This window comes from Pectinophora gossypiella, chromosome Z, assembly GCF_024362695.1.
Source record: "Pectinophora gossypiella chromosome Z, ilPecGoss1.1, whole genome shotgun sequence".
NCBI lineage: Eukaryota > Metazoa > Arthropoda > Insecta > Lepidoptera > Gelechiidae > Pectinophora > Pectinophora gossypiella.
In genome coordinates, this window is record NC_065433.1 from 278,177 (window position 1) to 298,191 (window position 20,015).

Genomic DNA, 20,015 nt, shown 5'->3' on the forward strand with positions numbered 1-20,015 from the left:
CTCGGGACACTGGGTTATGTATCTACGCCACGCCACGCAGTCAAAGTGACGGACTTTATTTGAAACAACCACAATCAGATGAAGTGATTTCACTAATAACATAAGAATGTATTGCGCTCGCAAAAATATTGGGTGGTCAGGGAAATATTCCCGCGGCCCGCATTACGGAGGATGAAGAGGGTCGCAGGAAGCGCGGGCGCACCGCCGGCGACTACCGTTTCAATAAGGGTCCTCGTGTAGACTAGGTGTGTGATTTGTCTACAAGATGATCTCCACAACACTCGTTGTAAATCTATCTAAACTAATACACATAAACATAAGCTTACAACTAATTTCTCAATTGGTGTAGTCAGAGGTAAATTATAACATGATGAACTAAATATACCCCCGCTTCAACTAGATAAACCATTGATAGGTAATGAGCCGTATCGCCAGTTGCATTAAAAGTTAAATTGGTGCGAGTCCGGTGCCTACTAAGCATCGAACCGGCTCTCCCCGTTTGAGAAGCATGCCGGTGAACCACTAAGCTAATGTCTTTAAACAAACAATTCTTACATTATAAGTAAATATTCCAATTTGTGTTTTGTATTAGATAAGGTTGCCTTTTAAGGTTATCTGTAGCCTTTTCGTGAAAAGTTCGCAAGAGATTTAATTAATTTTTGGATCGTTGGTAATTGATATCGCGTGCTTTCTAGGTTCTGCGGCCGGTCCATGGCAATGGGCTCGCCCCCTATTACATGAGACTTATTAAATATAACTAGCGAGGAGTGGGTGCTGCTCACCTCTGCCTACCCCTTCGAGGATACAGGCGTGAGGCTATGTTATATTTGTTTTTTTTTATTAGATAAGGCGCGAGTATTCCTTCCTGCTAATGACTTACCGTTTGGTGTTCGCATAGTGCTGGCGCGGCAGGCGCAGGCACACACTTGGACGAAAATACTAAATAATTAAAATTAAAATAATGTCGCGCACGGAATGGTGAGTGCGGTGCGACGGAGAGACTGCGCGCGCGGCTCTGCGCCTGGTGGAGCCGCCTGCTGGCTTATAACCGATATTGTAACTATGCACCATCAAGGATGCTGGCCAGGTACAGGGGAATTGTTACTGAAACGACCTGCTAAGTATGCGCCTGATTTCATTTTATTTCCTTCACCTGCTGGCTGGTAGCAACGAGAGTGAGCAGCGCCGGCGGCGACTCGGGACGCAAGTTTAGATTGTACAGGGAATTAATAAGGACTGAAATAGCATAACAATATTGTTGTGGATACAGCTCGTTGAAAAGTCCATATAATACAATGTTCAGTAGTACACGAGAGACGAAGCGACAACTAATTCACCGCAGACTGACGTCTGCGGTGAATTAGTTGTCCGCTCCCAGGTGACCCTGGGAGCGGAATAATTGCAATTGTATGTGTTTATTATAGCCAGGATGGTGAATAAATCATCTGAGTTGGATGGAAAGGCGTGCGACGTGCAGTGGACCGGATCCTGCGCACAGCTGTGTAGATATCTAGAGCGTATGATAAGTGTATCCTGATCTAGACCGGCCGAGGCATTGTTCACCAACTGTTAACCAATGCAGCTTGAGTGTCGGGGGAATGGAGCGAGCTACTTACGACGAAATAATTCATAAGATAAACTTGTGGAAGGTGGAGGATGCGGATCAGATAACAAATAATCTGAGATCAGAACAAGAAACTCTCACGGACTATCAATCTCGCAAGTTTGGGGGATATATGTGCGGGAGCCTCCGCCGGGCCCGCAACTTTGTATTGCGAATAAAAAATAAACCACTCCGTAACGTACCTAACTTGGAAAGGTAATAACATAAACAAAATGTACAATTGTTTCTGCGTCATTGGTCATTAGGTAAAGCATTGATCTGGGTCCTTGAAACAACAAGGAACCTACCTAGTCACTCATAAAATAATTGGATGTGTTTCAAAGTGGGTGAAAGTCTAGAAACAAATAATTTGATGAGATTAAAAATGATACAAAATAGATAGGTAAGCACGGATCGCCATGCGATGTCGCGGCGACGGATCACATACCCACTAGCAGGTACTCTGGGACAATTTACCACAAAACGATACAACCTCCGCCGGTTTATTTGATCACGACATTATTCAACGCACAATACAATACCTACCACTAGTCGTCGAAAACACTTGGGAGTTCACAGGAAAATTGCTTATGATTGCTTTTACTTGCTTGTGGTGGATTGTTTATGTGTCAACAATACATCTTGATATTTTTACAATATACCTAGTAAGTAAAAAAAGTATAATCATGGTCCCCGGGGAGAGCCCTCAGCGGTCTCCTTTTGTCCAGTCAAGTAGTTAATGCCACCTGATGCAAACAAAAAGTTACTTCAATAAAACATGTTTTATTTAGATCTAGACGCTTCCACCTATGTGTCCTTCGATGACGCCTCGACAATTAATGTTTCTAATTGGATCTCAAGCATGTGTGTACTTGCGTTTAATTGTTTCCCAAACTATAAGCCATAACTATCTGTTATCATTGTCACGATCTGCGCGACCATTACTCAGCTGGCATTGACGCGGGACATGTCGCTATATGATACAGACCAGAAAAACTTCGACACAACGCGGCGATATAGGCTAATTAATTATAGCAAGCCCTCGCTCCACGCTGAGCTGCTGTTATATCGCGTGGACACACTTCTGACATACCTAGGCACTTATTACAATACAACACGCACTAAACGTCGACCACTTGGCCTCATCATCAGACACTTGCCGTCAAGTGTGGATAATTGTACTTGGAATAACAAACTCGTGGAGTTTTTACGCAGCCTCTGAAGAATTCAGCAGCCAGCTAACTTGTGCACTTAATCTATGTATTTCTCTAATGTTTAAATTATAATAAGTAAGTAGGTGCCTGCTCTTTGTTTTGTTTTTTGATAATGTAGTCTAGCTGACAAAGTTTCAAAAATAGGTAAATAGTTAGTAACGTAAACTATAAAACTAGGTAAAAGTACGGTCCCTAATAACTCATTTATTTACTTTTAGACTTATTTTCCAATTTTATTTATGAAGGATTAGGTAACAATTAGTACGAAGTTTAGAGTAGTGACCGCTTTTATTGATGACGTCACATGACAGTATTTATCCAAAGACATCGAAAGTATTTTGACGTTTCGTAAAAAGTAACTCGTTTGTTATTGTATTGCAATAATATTACTAGATTATTAGTATAAACGTAACTAGTACTTATTATTTAATTATAGGTATGATCGACTTTCTAGATTTGTTTAAATACCTACTTACTTACCTACTTTATGAATAGTAATAAGACGAAGCAGGACATATCAATTTAATACCTTTTTTATATAAATGTAATCTCAGAATACAGCTCTTTACGGAGTAAACTATTCATCTTATACCGTTTCTTTCTACGAATTAGATACGGCGCGATGAAATATTAATTCCGTGAAAGGAATGGCATTCCGTGTTCCCAAACAAAATGTCGAAGGCACTTCATAAAATTAGCATCTCACTCAAGGGTGATAAAAAGAACAACAAAAATTGTCAATGAATAAAGATGAAAATTAAAACAAGGGTTCAAATTGAATTTTATGTTCAATTGAATTCAGGTGGGTACGCACCTCGAGTGCGAGGATACTTTAGATGAGGCAGCGTGCCGCCTCCACGGGGACCCGTGACGCGGGCACTGTCAACCCGGTGACGCGGGCACCGTAGACCCGGTGACGCTGCCACCGTGAGCCCGGTGACGCGGGCACCGTAGACCCGGTGACGCGGGCACCGTAGACCCGGTGACGCGGGCATTGTCGACCCGGGGACGCGGGCACCATTGCGCCCGGTGACACGGGCACCGTGCTCGAGACGCGACGCCCGGTTAACACACTACTTACAAGTGGTGAATCTTTAATAATTGACACCGTGTGGCAGCGAGTCCGACAGACTGCCACTAGATAACATTAATATCATAGCCATCACACTATAATTGGATCTAAGATAAAATATCTGCATACTTACTTATATTTATAGCTCCGCTTGTACCGTGCGTTGTCATATTAATCCCACGTTATTTAATGATAACTCGGTTATTATGTAGGTACGCGCTTAACGACTGTTTGTCATATTGCTTTCGTAAAGGCACTAGGTACTTGCGCGGTTCCGGTATAGGGCAGAGACAAATTAGTATGTTAATGATGGTGGGTGCCCGCCAGAGTAGCTGGGGCACGAGCCCGCGGGGCAGGTGTCGAAATAATAGGAAACGCATAATTAAAATTTTGATAATTTGTTGAATTGGAAAAATTCAAATACAGTGTGTGACAAATGCGGATGTACTACGAGTATGTTATGCATTTTCGGCAAGAATTATGAGCGGCCTCCACAGCGCGCCCAGCCGGCTGCCCCGCTTCGCGCGACCATACACCATTTAATTAATATATTAATTACCTACTTATACTTGATTTATATACCTAAATAAAAACGTACCTGCGTATATAAAATCAAATACACGAAATACCCTGTGGCGTGCGCAGAGCTAAACATAATTAGAATACATCTTAAAGCCACTTCTGATACCTACCTGTTGTAAGACTTCTAAGGCAAGTAACTAATGATGAAATGGTAGAGTATTATCGTTTGTACTCCGACTATAAATGGTATTCGTAAAGTGTCATGCAGTTCCTATTGTACCTACGAGACTCGTTTAAAAAAAAAATTAATTAACGAAACAATTTTAAATAGGTAAATACCTAAGTTCCACGTACCTATCACATTTTAGGAAAGTTTACGTTTGACAGTTTTGACGCAAATCATTTAGGTAAGTAAGTACTTCTACTTTTAAATTCTTTTGTACCTCTAAATGGTAAAGTGTTGCGTTCAGTTTAATAATCAAGCCGCCAACCGGAATTATTCAGGGAAATGGCTTCATTCGGAATGCTGCTTCACCGAAAGTTCCCATCGAGTTACTTAGGAAGAGCGTCCTCTGCCACTAGGAAATGTCGCACTTAATTTTAGGAAATAGAGCGACCATGTTACTTCCCGGGCGCGGATATAGTGCATACGTTTATCTAAACGAATTCGTCGACTAATGTCAGATTCTAGAAATGTCAGACGAGTCTAGAAACGCCAGATTACTGAAATGTCCGATTCTACAAATGACAGATTCTATAAATGACAGATTCTACAAATGTCAGATTCTACAAATGACAGATTCTACAAATGACAGATTCTATAAATGACAGATTCAATTTAAAATATCACACAAATTCTACATAGCAATATACATACTTTTTTAAACAAAATGAGGATAATTTGCAATAATGTAAATGGGAAAATAACTAGATTTTATTGTACTTGTAGGTAGATTAAAGTCACTTGGGCAAAATAAAAAAAACCAGTCCCTAAAATAATATGTATTTTTTTTTATTAATTAACGGTCAAAATATAGTTATCATACCATGTTGTATACTATACACAAGAATAGTAAACAGAAAACAAAAAGGAAATCATCCATTGGTTAATTCTCATCTACTTATAAAACTAAACATTACCCTACCCCACAATCACATAATAATCCTTTTATAGGGCTACTATACAGATTTATTTTTAAAACATTAATACAGGGTATTAACATAATAACAAAATTAATAAATCAAATTAAGCAAATCAAATATTTTGCGTGTTTTATAGTAGCAATTGAATATATATTATTTTTGATAAAAATGTCTTCACATTTATTTGTTCTTCCTGCAACTGCATCAACAATCGTTTGTATTTTAAGTCAAATAAAATATTTTTATTTTTGCGATTTTTTCTTTGAGTTTCAAATAAACAGTTTTTTATTTTTATATCAAAATGTCTAGCCTCCTTGCGTATTTTGTGAATAAAGAAGAAAAGACTTGATCTTTTTGGGATCAGAACATTGATGCGATGGTGCCACCCCTCTAACGCATTAGTGGTCCGATGGCGTTGTCCAGCACAACTCAGAATCCTGGGGTGCAGTCTTGGATACCACTGATTTTGAAAATATGATAGAAACCTATCCATTGTATGAATAGCTTCCATTTGTTCTGAAATCACATGCCATCCTTCAGGTATATGCTGAGATGGCAGAAGCGGTAGAAGAGATACCATACGAATTAGTTTCCTTTGCTCCCTCGATGTAGTTACTTTTAATTCTTTAGCCTTCTTTTTAATAGCCTTTTGAAAATGGAAGTAACAGCCACTAATACTTGCTTGCGGGTACACATGTTTGACAGCGTTCATTATGGCCACTTCATAATCAGATTTGAATGTTGATATTTCCACTTTTAAAACGTCTCTAATAATTGTGAACAATCTCGTGTAAGTTTCTTGGGTTTTATCAGGAAGAAGAGCATATAACACAGGTATTATATTTGTGGCAGTATCATTTGAATTTAGGTCCAAGTGAAGCGAGAACAGCTGATAAAATGGCCGTGGCACACATTTAAATGTACCGTCGGCGTAATATCCTTTTTTACACTTCCTCATTGTTTTTCGGGATAATATCGACGAAAACACTAAAATCTTGTCCTCATTGCCATCTTCTATAACAAGAAAATTTTCAGCCAATCCTCTGGGTATTAACACATCTTCCAACCTGTCGAATACCAATTTCTTGGCATCTAAAAATCGTTTCCTTGTCTGATACAGAGAATCTTTTTTTTGTAAAAAATCGGGAATATAGGATGTTTTCGAGGATGTACTCGGTCTGCTCTCTTCTTCAAATTCTTTCTCAAATAAAGGTTTTTTAGGTCCCAAATTGTCACATACCTTTCTTTTTAGATTATTCATTTTTATAAAAACCGTGTTTTTGTCAAAATCAGCCTGGCAAGTGTGTTGTGGTAATCTCAAAATGTTTTTCAAACTTACATCTATTGTTATTGATGCGTTGCAGCGACTTCTATTAATACAACGCCAACATGAGCTCCCATCTTTGTTACGCTTCTTAATTTTATTATAACGAAACCCGTTATGTAAAAGTGTATCGTTACCTTTTTGATTTTTGTCAATTAGGAATTCGTTTTCCTCCATAGTTTCAAAAATTGCAAGAGACTAAGCACTTCAATTATAATAACTGTAGCACAGAGGTAACCGCCACTCTAAACGAAAATCACAAACTACGTCAAAAAAAAGTACACTACCCACATTTTTAAACTCATATATTTTAAACTAAACTACCCACATCTAGTAACATAAAAATGAACATGACCACAGAAGCACTATTCTTGTGTATAGTATACAACATGGTATGATAACTATATTTTGACCGTTAATTAATAAAAAAAAAATACATATTATTTTAGGGACTGGTTTTTTTTTATTTTGCCCAAGTGACTTTAATCTACCTACAAGTACAATAAAATCTAGTTATTTTCCCATTTACATTATTGCAAATTATCCTCATTTTGTTTAAAAAAGTATGTATATTGCTATGTAGAATTTGTGTGATATTTTAAATTGAATCTGTCATTTATAGAATCTGTCATTTGTAGAATCTGTCATTTGTAGAATCTGACATTTGTAGAATCTGTCATTTATAGAATCTGTCATTTGTAGAATCGGACATTTCAGTAATCTGGCGTTTCTAGACTCGTCTGACATTTCTAGAATCTGACATTAGTCGACGAATTCATCTAAACGACATATTTAAGTATTAATTTAACTCGGGGCAAGGTGAGCCTGCCCGCTGTAGGCCAACCACTCTGTGGATCTTTCATTTCCATTGGTTTATTATGTAACTTCATTCATACCTGTATGGACCGCTCTACACGAGTAACATTTACCTCCAGTAAGCTTATATTACATAAATGATTGTGATGTGCTCAGTCATGAAGGATAACATCGTGAGGAAACCCACATAATACTCTGGAAATACATTTGTCTTCGGAGGTATGTGACCTTAGCTGTACTTGGGTAGGTATTCCCTTTTGGTTGGAACATCAGACAGGCAGTCTTTTGTAAAAACTGGACCTGTGATATCTTCAATTAAATTTTTTGTTAAAAGGTTGACGAAAGCAGTATATAAAGTTGATGATGCTGAGATGTCCTTAGAAAAGGTTCAGTACGATCTACTCTGAATCAGCGTGCGTGTATGAAACGATGGATGAATGCGAGGAAGCAAGAGAAGTATGTCAGGATCGAAGCAAATGAAATTCCATAGTCTCTGCTTACCGCGGTGGGAAATAACCGGGATTTTATGTATGTTATATCTTCAGATTAGGTAAGGGGACCCCGTAAATACGGGATAACGCTAGGGACATGATGATTGAAAACACAAGATAGATTTAGGTAGGCAAGTATCCATAGTTGGACTACTCGCAGGCTTGGAGGATAACTGGATATCTATTTACAAAAATAGACGTATACCTACGTATATACCATACAAGAAACTAAAAATCATTGGTCTATTTAAGGTACAACTTGTTTAGATAAAAACCAGCATAAAAAGCCTGTATGGAGTTTGCAGACACGTGATACCGATCTGTCTTTAATTATTAAATTAAAAGATATATTAATCGATAGGTATATAAGAGCTAATATTACAACAAGAGCACAGCCAGCGTCCCACGATCAGCTTAGTGTTTGGAAAATTCTACAAAATGACTTCCTTTCAACTGCAAACTATACAAAGGGAGAATATAAATGGGGCTGACACGACGCGCGGCTCCTGAAGGAGGAGTTGTCGTTAGTGAGAAACTTGCATTGTTATGTTAGTTAAACTAATATATCTATATATGTTGTTTAATTAACCTTTACAAAATTTTAAAATACACACATATATGAACTCACGCTAGTAATTCCTAACGGGGTAGGCAGAGTCACAAGTAATCTAACTACTTGCACCCACTATGTATACGAACTCCTGGGATGGATATATAAAGGACCTTAAAGCGCCGTGTTAAGTCAAATAACGGAGCCCCAGGAGTGTCCACTTCCCCCGGAGGGGGCGCCTAAAGCGAGCACGTGTCTTCGTCGGAACGGCTACAAGTCAAGTACTTACTTCTGTAAAAGTTCAAATTCCTTTTTCGACACTTAGGAATGTAATGTAATGTAAGGCAGGCGCAAGAATGGAAAGGAGGTGAATGTATGGACAGGTGTCGAGATAATAGGTACGTTATTACAACTTCTGATCATTGGTTGACTTGGTGACGTAGGTGGTGTTAGCTCCACGTAAATAGAAACCTTTCAAGTTGTGGCGATAACGGACTGTATTAAATAAACTAGGAATAACATTTACACTAGGAGAAGATATAAGAAAAACATGCCCCGCCGGCCAAGTCCACGGCGAAAGTCGTATTGCCAGAGCAAATAACAGTAACAGTAACAGTAGAAATGCGTGTGAGATTAATGTTGCCAACACTTCAGTGTACAAACGCACTATGTACTTTTTGCATCCAAAATTATATTTAGGCTTTGTGGTCGGCTGCAAGCTGCGCAAGTAGATAGGTAGGTATAGGCTGCCTGCAGGGCGGGGTCGCTGGCATCAACGTAACTGCTGAATAAATATTCCGAATAAACTAGAACAAGTCGCAGCACCCAATTATGTTTGCAATCCCATTGTTCTGGTCTCGTTTCTCTATAATCGATTAAAAATTTCTAGTGCCAGAGAGTTGTTGCTTTATTCTCGTATGGTACTGAAACTCGATGCTCCATCGAAAATATTTCATTAACCTGCTGAATTTTGTGCGCCTCAAAGAGAATACATAAAAACCCTTCATATCGTAATTACGGAGAAGTAGGTCGATATTTCGATATATTCCTTTACACGGTACGTCTGTGTTTGTCAAGTTTCTTGGCAACGAGCCTGCGCCGCCGGCGGGGTGTACCGGCCGCGGGCTTGCTGCCTCCCACATACCACGATATCAGTGTGGATACATAGATACCTAATTGTACGAAGAATGCATGTTTCATATTTATCAGTACCTTTTTAAATGTGAAATGGCTCATGTAGATAATTTACTAAAACATCCCATTGACGATAGGAAGTACAATAAAGCTATGCATCTCTACCTACATATGCTTTTTGCTAGCTTGAAGTTCCAGACTTTCAGTGGGCAGTTGTGTAAGATATATTAAGTAATTTGGGGAAGTTTGTCTCCGATCGCCAGTCGAGCTTTCCGATGTCAAGGGCACTTGGTTCACTTCCATCTGTTTAAGTTGTGGCTTTCACTTAATAGAACCAGTTCTGTTCAAATGGCGCGAAATGGAGTGATTATTTGGTCAATACGACGATGCCGTGTTTTTGTCCGCGGAGAATCTAATCAACCCAGTGGTACAGTCGTCGGCGTGGTAATTATACAGATACCTAGTGCTGGGAGTTCGTGTCGTATCGACAAGCCGCCGCGACGGCGGCGGAACTCCCAGCACTAGGTATTAATTTAAAAATTTGTAATGTGATTAAAAGCAACCGCCCTGTATTGCTTTGTTAGCAACTAAGTAAGTGTAACAAAGCCAGATCAAGATATTGCGGTGAAGAGTTCAGTTGGCCGGTTGCCTGGACCGATACAAGGTGTTCGACAACACTATCCTAATAGCACTGAAACCGCAATCAAACAAACAAATGCGTAAACAAACGTATAATTTACATAACACGCTGTGATTATCGCGGGTTACGACGACGGCGACGGCGGCGTATGCGCAGGGCATGAGCGACGCGCGACTTTGCTCTACGAAGCAGATGAAAATTATAAGTAATTAGTTTTTTTTTCATAATAACATAAGCATTTTGAACTGAAAAACCGGTCGTTAACGTTAAGAGCAACGCTCGGGAGAATATACCTTGCCTTTTGGTCGGTTGCGCTCTGTGCACTACGAGACTAATGTGCAAAAAAAAAAAACAAACAATCAACTGCGTAGTTAGCTACTGACAACAATCAAAAAATGAAAATGAAGCTTAAACTTTGTAGTTGTACATTTTAATTCGGCTGCGTAGCAGTTTCAGGTAGGTAACACAAAGGCTAGCCACCCAGAGCCGGGGACATGGCAGAGGTCAAATTATGTTTCAAACAGAATTTCTGAAAGAGGAATGGTCTGTCGGTAGGATTCATTCGGTGCTGTATGTGCTCGGCATTTGGTTGTCGATGTCGATAATTAACATTGTATTTGTCATTAATGAATACAAATATTATTATACGACTTGCTCAACATACGAGATATATCGTTCGATATAATGAATATTAAATTTGTTTGAATAAAACTGAATTCTTCGTAAGTATTAGGGTATGAGGTAAGAGGAGTTCGGTGGCGCAGCGGTAAACGCGCTCGGTCTGCGATTGTTGAAGTTAAGCAACTTTCGCAAAGGCCGGTCATAGAATGGGTAACCACAAAAAAAAGTTTTCATCTCAAGCTCCAGTTCTAGCTTCGGAAGGCACGTTAAGCCGTTGGTCCCGGCTGCATTAGCAGTCGTTAATAACCACCAATCCGCACTGGGCCCGCTTGGTGGTTTAAGGCCCGATCTCCCTTTCCATCCATAGGGAAGGCCCGTGCCCCAACAGTGGGGACGTTAATGGGCTGATGATGATGATGATGATTAGGGTATGCAGGTATGCACTATTATTTCTCGATCTCGTTTCATCAGGTTTGAAATGAACAGTAAATGGTTTTATGATAATTATTTTGTGATAATGTGATAATTAAATGTGGGATTCGGTGCCCCGTCCGCCATGTCTCGTGGCATGCGCCGACGCAGATCTTGGTAATGATACTTAGTGACCTTGTCCACGGTCTAGGCCGCCGGCCGTGCCAGGCCCGCGGCCGCGGCTGCGCGACACCGCCCGAGTGTCACGCGATTCACGCGGTACCTGATTGATTACTAAGTACGTACTTAGTAGCCCGCTCGTAATTCCCATCGGGGTGGACAGACCCACAAGTCGTTACAACTCGCTTGCTACCAGTGTGGCGGTAGTAATACCGTGGCGGTTAGATTTTTACGACATTCTCCGGAATATAATGTTACGCATAAAGTACTCGTATTATGTCAGGTATTCCTCTAAGTACAGAAGTGAGTTTATAATGTGAAACCTCAGATTTGTATTTTGTAGAACTATGTTAATATTTAGGTTTGCGGTTCCCACGTACCAATTACATTGTAATTCGCGGCGATCAAACATCTTTGAGCATGCTCTAGTACTCGTAGCCATTGAGTATTACACGACTGAATTCGTTAAGACTGTAATCACACTCCATGTTAATTAAAGCTAGAGGAACTGAGCCGGATGCTGATTTTCATAAAAATGAATTATTAACGTAAATTCAGTATTCAAGGAGTCACTGAGGATGATATAAGACGGTACCGTATTTAATTAGTACTTAATATAATATACGTATTATAGTGTAATAGTGACATCGTAACGAGAATTTTGAGGGATGATTGAAACCATGATTCCAAGTTGATATCAAGTGTAATTTTCCGTCGAAAAATTAAAACTGAAAATAATTCTTGTATTTATATATAAAAAATTCATTAATTTTCCGACAGCAAATTCTACTTAATATCAACTCACAACCACGGTTTGAACCATTCACCTCGATATTCGTGTACGGCTACCTGTATGTACGGGGTGTGAGTGACATCGTAACGAATACTGAGCGGACCGCTCGTATCTATGTCCATGTATCCAGCGCGAGCTGCACGCCCGCGCAGCGCGGCTGCACTTTCCCGCAAAATGCTCGTGACGGATATTCCCGGCGTACAGTATTTATTGAATTAAGCACCCTATGTGTATTATGTAGTAAAAGCCTACTGCGTACATGCGCGGTCTCTGTGACGCTTCAAAGGATCACCTAAAAGCCACTAGCGTCCACACTCTCTGACACTTTAACATCACAATAATATGGTTACTGTAAAATTTCGTTAAAATTTTGGGGCCCATAATAACAGTTGAATAATGTAGCAGACAATTTGGGATTGCGAAATTTTAGTCGTAGAGCTGCTAGCTGTATGCATTTATTATTTATCAATAGTGCGGTACACCGTGTACTACCCTAGGTAAGTATTTGTTATTGAAGTATTCTTGTTTACCTATAAATGATTAAGTAATTTACTCGGAGAGCTCGTTTCTAAGAAGTGTCTTGTTGAGCGCTGCATAATGATGTACTAAAGCAGGTCGCGTCGGCGTCAACTTCTGAATATGCACTCAGTCAGATTACGTTAACGAACTAACTATACCTAGCAGCGAAGTCGATATAAAATTCATATTCGCTGTGCAAATGGACGTCACGCGATGCAAAGCGACATAGCGACGCGGTGGCGGCCGAGGTCGCGCGTCGCGCCACGGGCCGCTCGGCGGCTCAGTGAGCACGTCTCGTCGCCCGACGATGCTGCGACACCGCGGCTGGTGACAGGTGCCACTAGCTTTATTCAAATACTTACCTAACTTGTGTTCTCTATTAAATTACCTACAACAAGGCTGGCTGACGTCACTCCCCACCTCGTTTGGGAACACATTATGTCCGGGATGGCCTGACTAGTCCACAGCCCACAATAAAAGTGAATGTATACTCACGGTATGTCTCGGCCCTATGGAAAGCGTGCGTGGGGCCGAAACTGGCCTATTGGGTTGGGAGTTAGTGGGATACTGGGGTTACGGGGGACTATTAATCTCTATTGTTATCATTGTTTATTGATCTAGACACCTACATGAATCTTCAATACTAATTCGTTTTTGTTGAAAATATTTTATTTTTTCAACGTAAACAGGTAAGTACATACTTAAGTACCTTCCTAATGTTTTACAGAAGTTGAGCTAATAATTTGCGTTTGAATGCCTTTGTTTAACTTTTAGGTACTCTCATTAGTAAGTATAATAACAAGAATCCATTTGCTTTGTGTTGTTTTCGGATCTGTTATTGCGTTGCTTTACTTACAAGAAAACGTAACTGAGCATTTTAGATCAATCAATTGATATTTTATGTAAGTAATAAGAAGTGGATAGTACAAAATACGGCCACAGATGTTAATACAGCTATGCAGCAGCAGGCTGACCACACAGACGTGTAGCGATGACATAGGTGCCTACCTACCTATATTATGGGGTATGTGAGGCAAGGGCGGCCATACCACCGGCAGCGCGCGCAGTAAGGAAACATTAATTGAGATCGGTTATTGAAATTCATTTTACGTCAGGAAGAGGAGTCACCCCTTGGCAACCTTTTAGAGAATGATTCCGCTCGGATAATGGACGCCTACTAGAGGCCACTAAAATGCTTACAATATAGAAAATACAAAGCTACTACAGATTTTTTACTTGTTCTGACAGTAAAAATAATTGAACCACAGCACGGTGAAAAGTTACATCGCGTCAGTAAGTTGATTATTTTTAACTTATATTTTTTCGTACATCTATGGGTCGAATCACGACGCGACGACTTGCGACGCTCGGTATCGCATTTTTCCGTTTACCGACTAGAGACAATGTTACTTAAGTACATACAAAATATTTATAGCAAGACTATTTAACCTTTCTATCAAATAATTAAAATACTAATGAATTAACCAGAAACTCAGCTTCTAACAAGACAATAGCTAATCTAGAGCTACGTAAGGTACATCAATTCTTAGTGATTGATGAATGAGTACAGACCAGCATAATGAGGATAATTTTCTTTTCAATGACTTTCTATAGGTTGACCTTAGGTCGGTTGTTTTTATCTAAGAAATACTAAGGTGGTGTAATTCGCGGTGGGTAATCATTGTCGCAAACAGCCTCCGTGGTCTAGTGGTTAGAGCGTTAGGCTCACGATCTGGAGGTCCGGGTTCGATTCCCGATGGGGACATTGTCAAAATCACTTTGTGAGACTGTCCTTTGTTTGGTAAGGACTTTTCAGGCTTGAATCACCTGATTGTCCGAAAAAGTAAGATGATTCCGTGCTTCGGAGGGCACGTTAAGCCGTTGGTCCCGGCTATTAGCCGTAAAAACACCTCCACCAACCCGCATTGGAGCAGCGTGGTGGAGTATGCTCCATACCCCCTCCGGTTGATTGAGGGGAGGCCTGTGCCCAGCAGTGGGACGTATATAGGCAGTTTATAATCATTGTCGACTGCCATTAATGTCGGGCGGTTGGAGCGAGGATGCGCGTGCGCGCCTCGCCCGGGCCTACTGCGCGCCGCTGCTGCTGTGACTCTTCAACGAAACTTATGATCATTAGCCTAATAAACAAACATTATAATGCACTTAAAAATATATTAATTAGTAAGTAATTACTATTTAATATACCCTAGTTTGTCTACAGGTAATCAAGGCAGTGTCGGTATCTTTGACATATCTTAAAAGTTGTCAGAGCAAGGAAATATATAACTAATGTGCATAAATTAAACAAAACTACAAATTCGTCAATAAAAGTAAAAACAAGAAATACGCAACTTTGTACACCTATAAAGCGTACTAAAAAGAGGTAAAACAAGACGATGTAAGATAATAGTAATTTTTTTAGTAATTGCAGTATTTTCTTTTAATATTTCCGTTGCGGAGAAATATGAAGACTCCGAATATATTATCACGCCATTTTATACAGGGCGTTAGTGACATCGTAACGAATACTGAGGGGGTTGATTCAGACCATGATTCTGAGTTAAAATCAAGTAGAATTTTCCGTCGCAAAATTCATGATTTTTTTTTAGTTTGTTTAAATTATTTTCAATTCTATACTTTTGCGATGGAAAATTCCACTTGATATTAACTCAGAATAATCAGATGAATCATCCCTCTCAGTATTCGTTACGATGACACTTACACCCCGTACAAGTACATACGGTAGCCATATAAGTAGGTATGGGTGTTAGTGACACCGTAACGAATACTGAGGGGGATGGTTCAGACCATGATTCTGAGTTGATATCAAGTGGAATTTCGTGTCAAAAAATTCATGAAAATTTTTCTTTTCTTTTTAATTATTTTCCAATCCATACTTTTGCGACGGAAATTTCTACTTGATATCAACTCAGAATCATGGCCTGAACCACCCCTCAAAGTTTTCGTTACGATGTCACTAACACCCTGTATAGGGGTCGCCAGAGGGCAGGCGGATGGCGGACGACGGAATTCAGCGTTCTGCCTTGACTATATCAGTTGTACTAATAATAATAATTCCCTGATTCTGTCACAATGTGGCGGATTATTATTACTGGGTTGTATGGTTAAAAGCTAGGTAGGTAGGCTGTTTTCAGAAACTACATAGGTACGTGAGCCTGGCGTAAGTATCTACTATTTGTTCAGGTTTTCATTCGTGACGCACACATTGATCAATATCAATGACTACATTATGACTTCCAATATGTTTAGGCGAATACCCCTAAAAATTGAAAAAAATAATTCGTCTTCAAAATCTGTCTAAAAGTAAGAAATAAAATTTTGTTGAATACAATCTTAGAATTTAAATTTGGAAGACGACACAACCAGCAACCTTCGCAACCCGCGGATGCCCTACCGTCGTTTCGACTATATTTCTACTAGCGCTGATTTCAAAAGTTAAATTCTAATCTAACAACGGCGCCTACTCGGGCGCACTCTAACCTAATCCAACTTTACTTTGCCTGTTAAACTAGTGCCGTCCTTCACTCACAACAAGTGAAGAAAGCGATAGAGCTACTTTTAGTCATATCAAAAAATTAAGTTAAATTGAAATGAGGAAGTTTCCAGGCTATGTTACCCAAAAGCAATATAGATGGCGCTGTACAGATTTTCCTTCTTATTTCATGGATAACTTTTAACTTTGTTTTTGAATATAAGTGTTTACCCTTTTTGTTACACCATGGCACAATTACATCTTCCATCCGTTATTAAAATAAAGAGAAGCAATAGCAACATAATTCCATACATAATGTGATCCAAATATCAACCAACAATCATGTTTATATTTATATAATAATATGCTTCTGCCATTACATTGTATTTTGGATTTATTTAAGTACCCGAGTAATGAGAAAATAGGTAATTAGCACTTTAAAGCTGTACAACGCCATCTATAATCTTTTTGGTGAACGTACTCTGGAAAGTCCCTCATGGGTGGTTGCTCTTTTCTCTTTATATTAGACACCTTAATTAAACCAAGTTCATGATGCTTATACTACTGAATGCCCTCTTACAGCTTCATGTTGCCTAATAACACTGATAACGGCGACATCAATGCTCTCGTATTGTTTCCACAATAACGTTTCTTTGACTGTAACTTTAAAAATACGTCGATTCTGAAACTTGCACTATTCCATTCGTTTTTCCAGTAAAATAATTACGATTGAATAATAATGAGATTAGTATTTTCTGAGAAATGCGTGGACAAACATACACCTGTGAAAGCCACACGTGTCAACTCCATATACGAATATTGTACGGATCAAATTGATAACCTTTTTTTTCGAAGTCAGTTAGAATCTAAGTTTTAAATGTGTGTTTGGTGGAAGTATCCTCCGGGAACGGTCTGCCGGCCCGGGGCACCGCCTGATGTCGTTACGTACAGTGCCTGTTCCAAGTTAGTTCCCCTTCCGGAGCGCCCGGTAACCTACGACAGGGTGCCGGATGCGGCAGACATTAGCTGAGCTGCTTGAAAGTACACGCAGGATTAATTTTGCCATACGCAATGATAGTAACTGGAGATGCACCGAATGAACTATTCGTTCCGGAGGCGGACGTCCTGGGTTCGAATCCCGGTGGGGACATATCACAAAAATCACTTATTCCTAGTTTGGTTAGGACAGGCTGATCACCTGATTGTCCGAAAAAGTAAGATGACCCGTGCTTCGGAAGACACGTTAAGCCGTTGACCCCGGTTACTACTTACTGATGTAAGTAAGTAGTCGTTACATGAGCCGCGTCAGGGGTTCTTGGCGGCTCAATAATAACCCTGACAACAGGGTTGATGAGGTTGGTAATTCACCTCACAAACCCACACGATAGAAGAAGAAGAACTATTCGGTTTCATTCAACCGTCCGAGGAATTACGGTCTAACCAAAATATCCTGAGTCTGTTGTGATTGAAGGGATTTTGTTTAAAAAAATAAGTTTATGTTTGACTACTCACCTGCCAGTGAAGATGTGGCCTAAAGTGGTACAAAATATTTTTCAGACCAGTTAATAAGTTTAATCTACAACAAATTGTTGATATCTGTAAAAAAAACTTTATTTTCTTTCTATTCTCACATGAAGAAATTATAGCAAATATGTACGACCCCCAAAACCGAGTATTCGGTCGAATACCGAATATCAAACGAATATTCGACGCATCTGAGTATTAATACATAATTAAATTAATGTTAACACTAACACTGATCTAATTTTGTAAAGAATATCGAAATAGATTTTGGACTTTGTTTGGAGTTAGGTTTAGCAGCGTACCACCTAAGTCTGTCTCGTGGCTGTTACACTAGCGCCACCTATAGCTCCATTCGGGGTGACTTGCTGCAAATCGATATTCACACTCAATCAACCCGATTTGCATTCGAAACTCAAAATATCAAATGCGAATAATCGGAAGTAAACCTAATTAGCATGTTAGTTAACAACAATTAGTAGTTAATGTTTTGACAGGCCTCGTTACGGTCATGCTGCATTTACACACGTCCTCGTGTGTCACACGGCGTCGTCTGTATCAACATTGTAAAACAACAGCACCAGATGCAGCTGAGCCGTACGGACCCTCAAATGGTATCCAAGTATAGTGATAGTGATTGTACAAACCATCACTGCTCCACTAATCATGAAGACTACTCGCCACGCTAACCACTTAGATTAGAGACACACACACACACACACGACACAAACCATAAAGATCACGCAGAGGACTCATTGTCCACGAATACCACAGAGATTTCCACATTTCCACATAGGTGTGAGGTTAACAACAATAATAAAAAATAGTTAATTTGTTATGCCCCGTTTTATATTTAATGATCAAACAGCGAAAACACCTGTTCAACTGTATTGTTATATTGTTATCTGCTTTGAGGTGATTGTCGCAGGCGCCAAACAATAATCTACGTAGGTATGGTCTTTGTACTTATAGACATTTTTCCTATCTTCAGAAGGTCGTTTATTTATAATATTAAAATAATAAAGTATTACATTCCCTAAAGTCTTTTCTGGATATTATCTAGAACACATGGAGTCACATGAATAACGAATATGTATTCGTCTATCTACCCGCTATATGTTACAAACTTCACACCTTATAAAGAGTGACAAAAGACGAGAAGAAAAATAAAGTGAAGCTAAGTAGCATTCGTCGACATCAATATAGAACATACATAATGTAGCGAGATAACACAAGTATTTGAAATAAGATGAATTTTATTCAATGACGTGTGAATCCACTGTTTATTTGAGCGCAATACTTATCTAAGGTACACTTTCCACGATTCTCAAAGGTAGGAAAATAATTGGATGAAAAATTGGATGTGGAAATTCGTGGTTTTGAGTCTTCATTTCACATGGCAATTAATATTGTTGGTCCGCAGACTATGTTGGTTGGTAACGTAAACGTGAACCCGGCGTATTAATTATTCCGTTGGAGATATTGGCAGCTAATGCCGCGCGCTAATGAGAGGACCCGACGTCGCCAGAACTAGTGACAACTTGCGTTCATATTACCAAGTTGCCATATAAATCGTGTCATAAAAAAAAAACACGCATTTATAAAGCTTAAACACAGAAAACATTTTTACTCCAACATCCTACTAAAGCCTTTCAGTTCGCCGAGTAATTGTGCATCCTTCTCGATAAATAACCGGGTCGCTATTTTATAACAAATAATATTAAAATGAGCGGTGGTAGAATAATTGGATCTGTCTTACCAAGTAACAGTACGGAGAGAGTAGCACAACAAAGTAAGGAGCGGTCCATGGCGCGTGCGCCGGCGCGTCACCTTCACACTTGGAGGCAGCCGCACTCTCGCGTTACCTTATAAGCGCGCTCAAGAGGAAAACACCTTTGGAAATAATAACACAAAGGCCCGCCGGCCAGGGCGGCCGCCCTCGGGCGCGTAAGTCGCTGAAAATTCTTT

General features: G+C 39.7%; 1 protein-coding gene across 3 annotated transcripts in view; it reads right to left on the reverse strand.

The window, feature by feature from the left end:
• LOC126379941 (uncharacterized) overlaps positions 1 to 20,015 on the reverse strand; it is a 40,049-nt gene that overhangs the window by 17,986 nt on the left and 2,048 nt on the right. The window contains exon 1 of one of the 3 annotated variants that reach the window (XM_050028958.1): positions 19,807 to 19,945. The exons of 1 other annotated variant lie outside the window; for it this stretch is intronic. In XM_050028958.1, the coding sequence (XP_049884915.1) occupies positions 19,807 to 19,855 (49 nt within the window). In that variant the 5' untranslated portion in view covers positions 19,856 to 19,945. Of the gene's footprint in view, positions 1 to 880; positions 1,039 to 19,806; positions 19,946 to 20,015 lie in introns of those variants that run through there. One more of the 3 variants, XM_050028959.1, reaches the window with a different exon arrangement.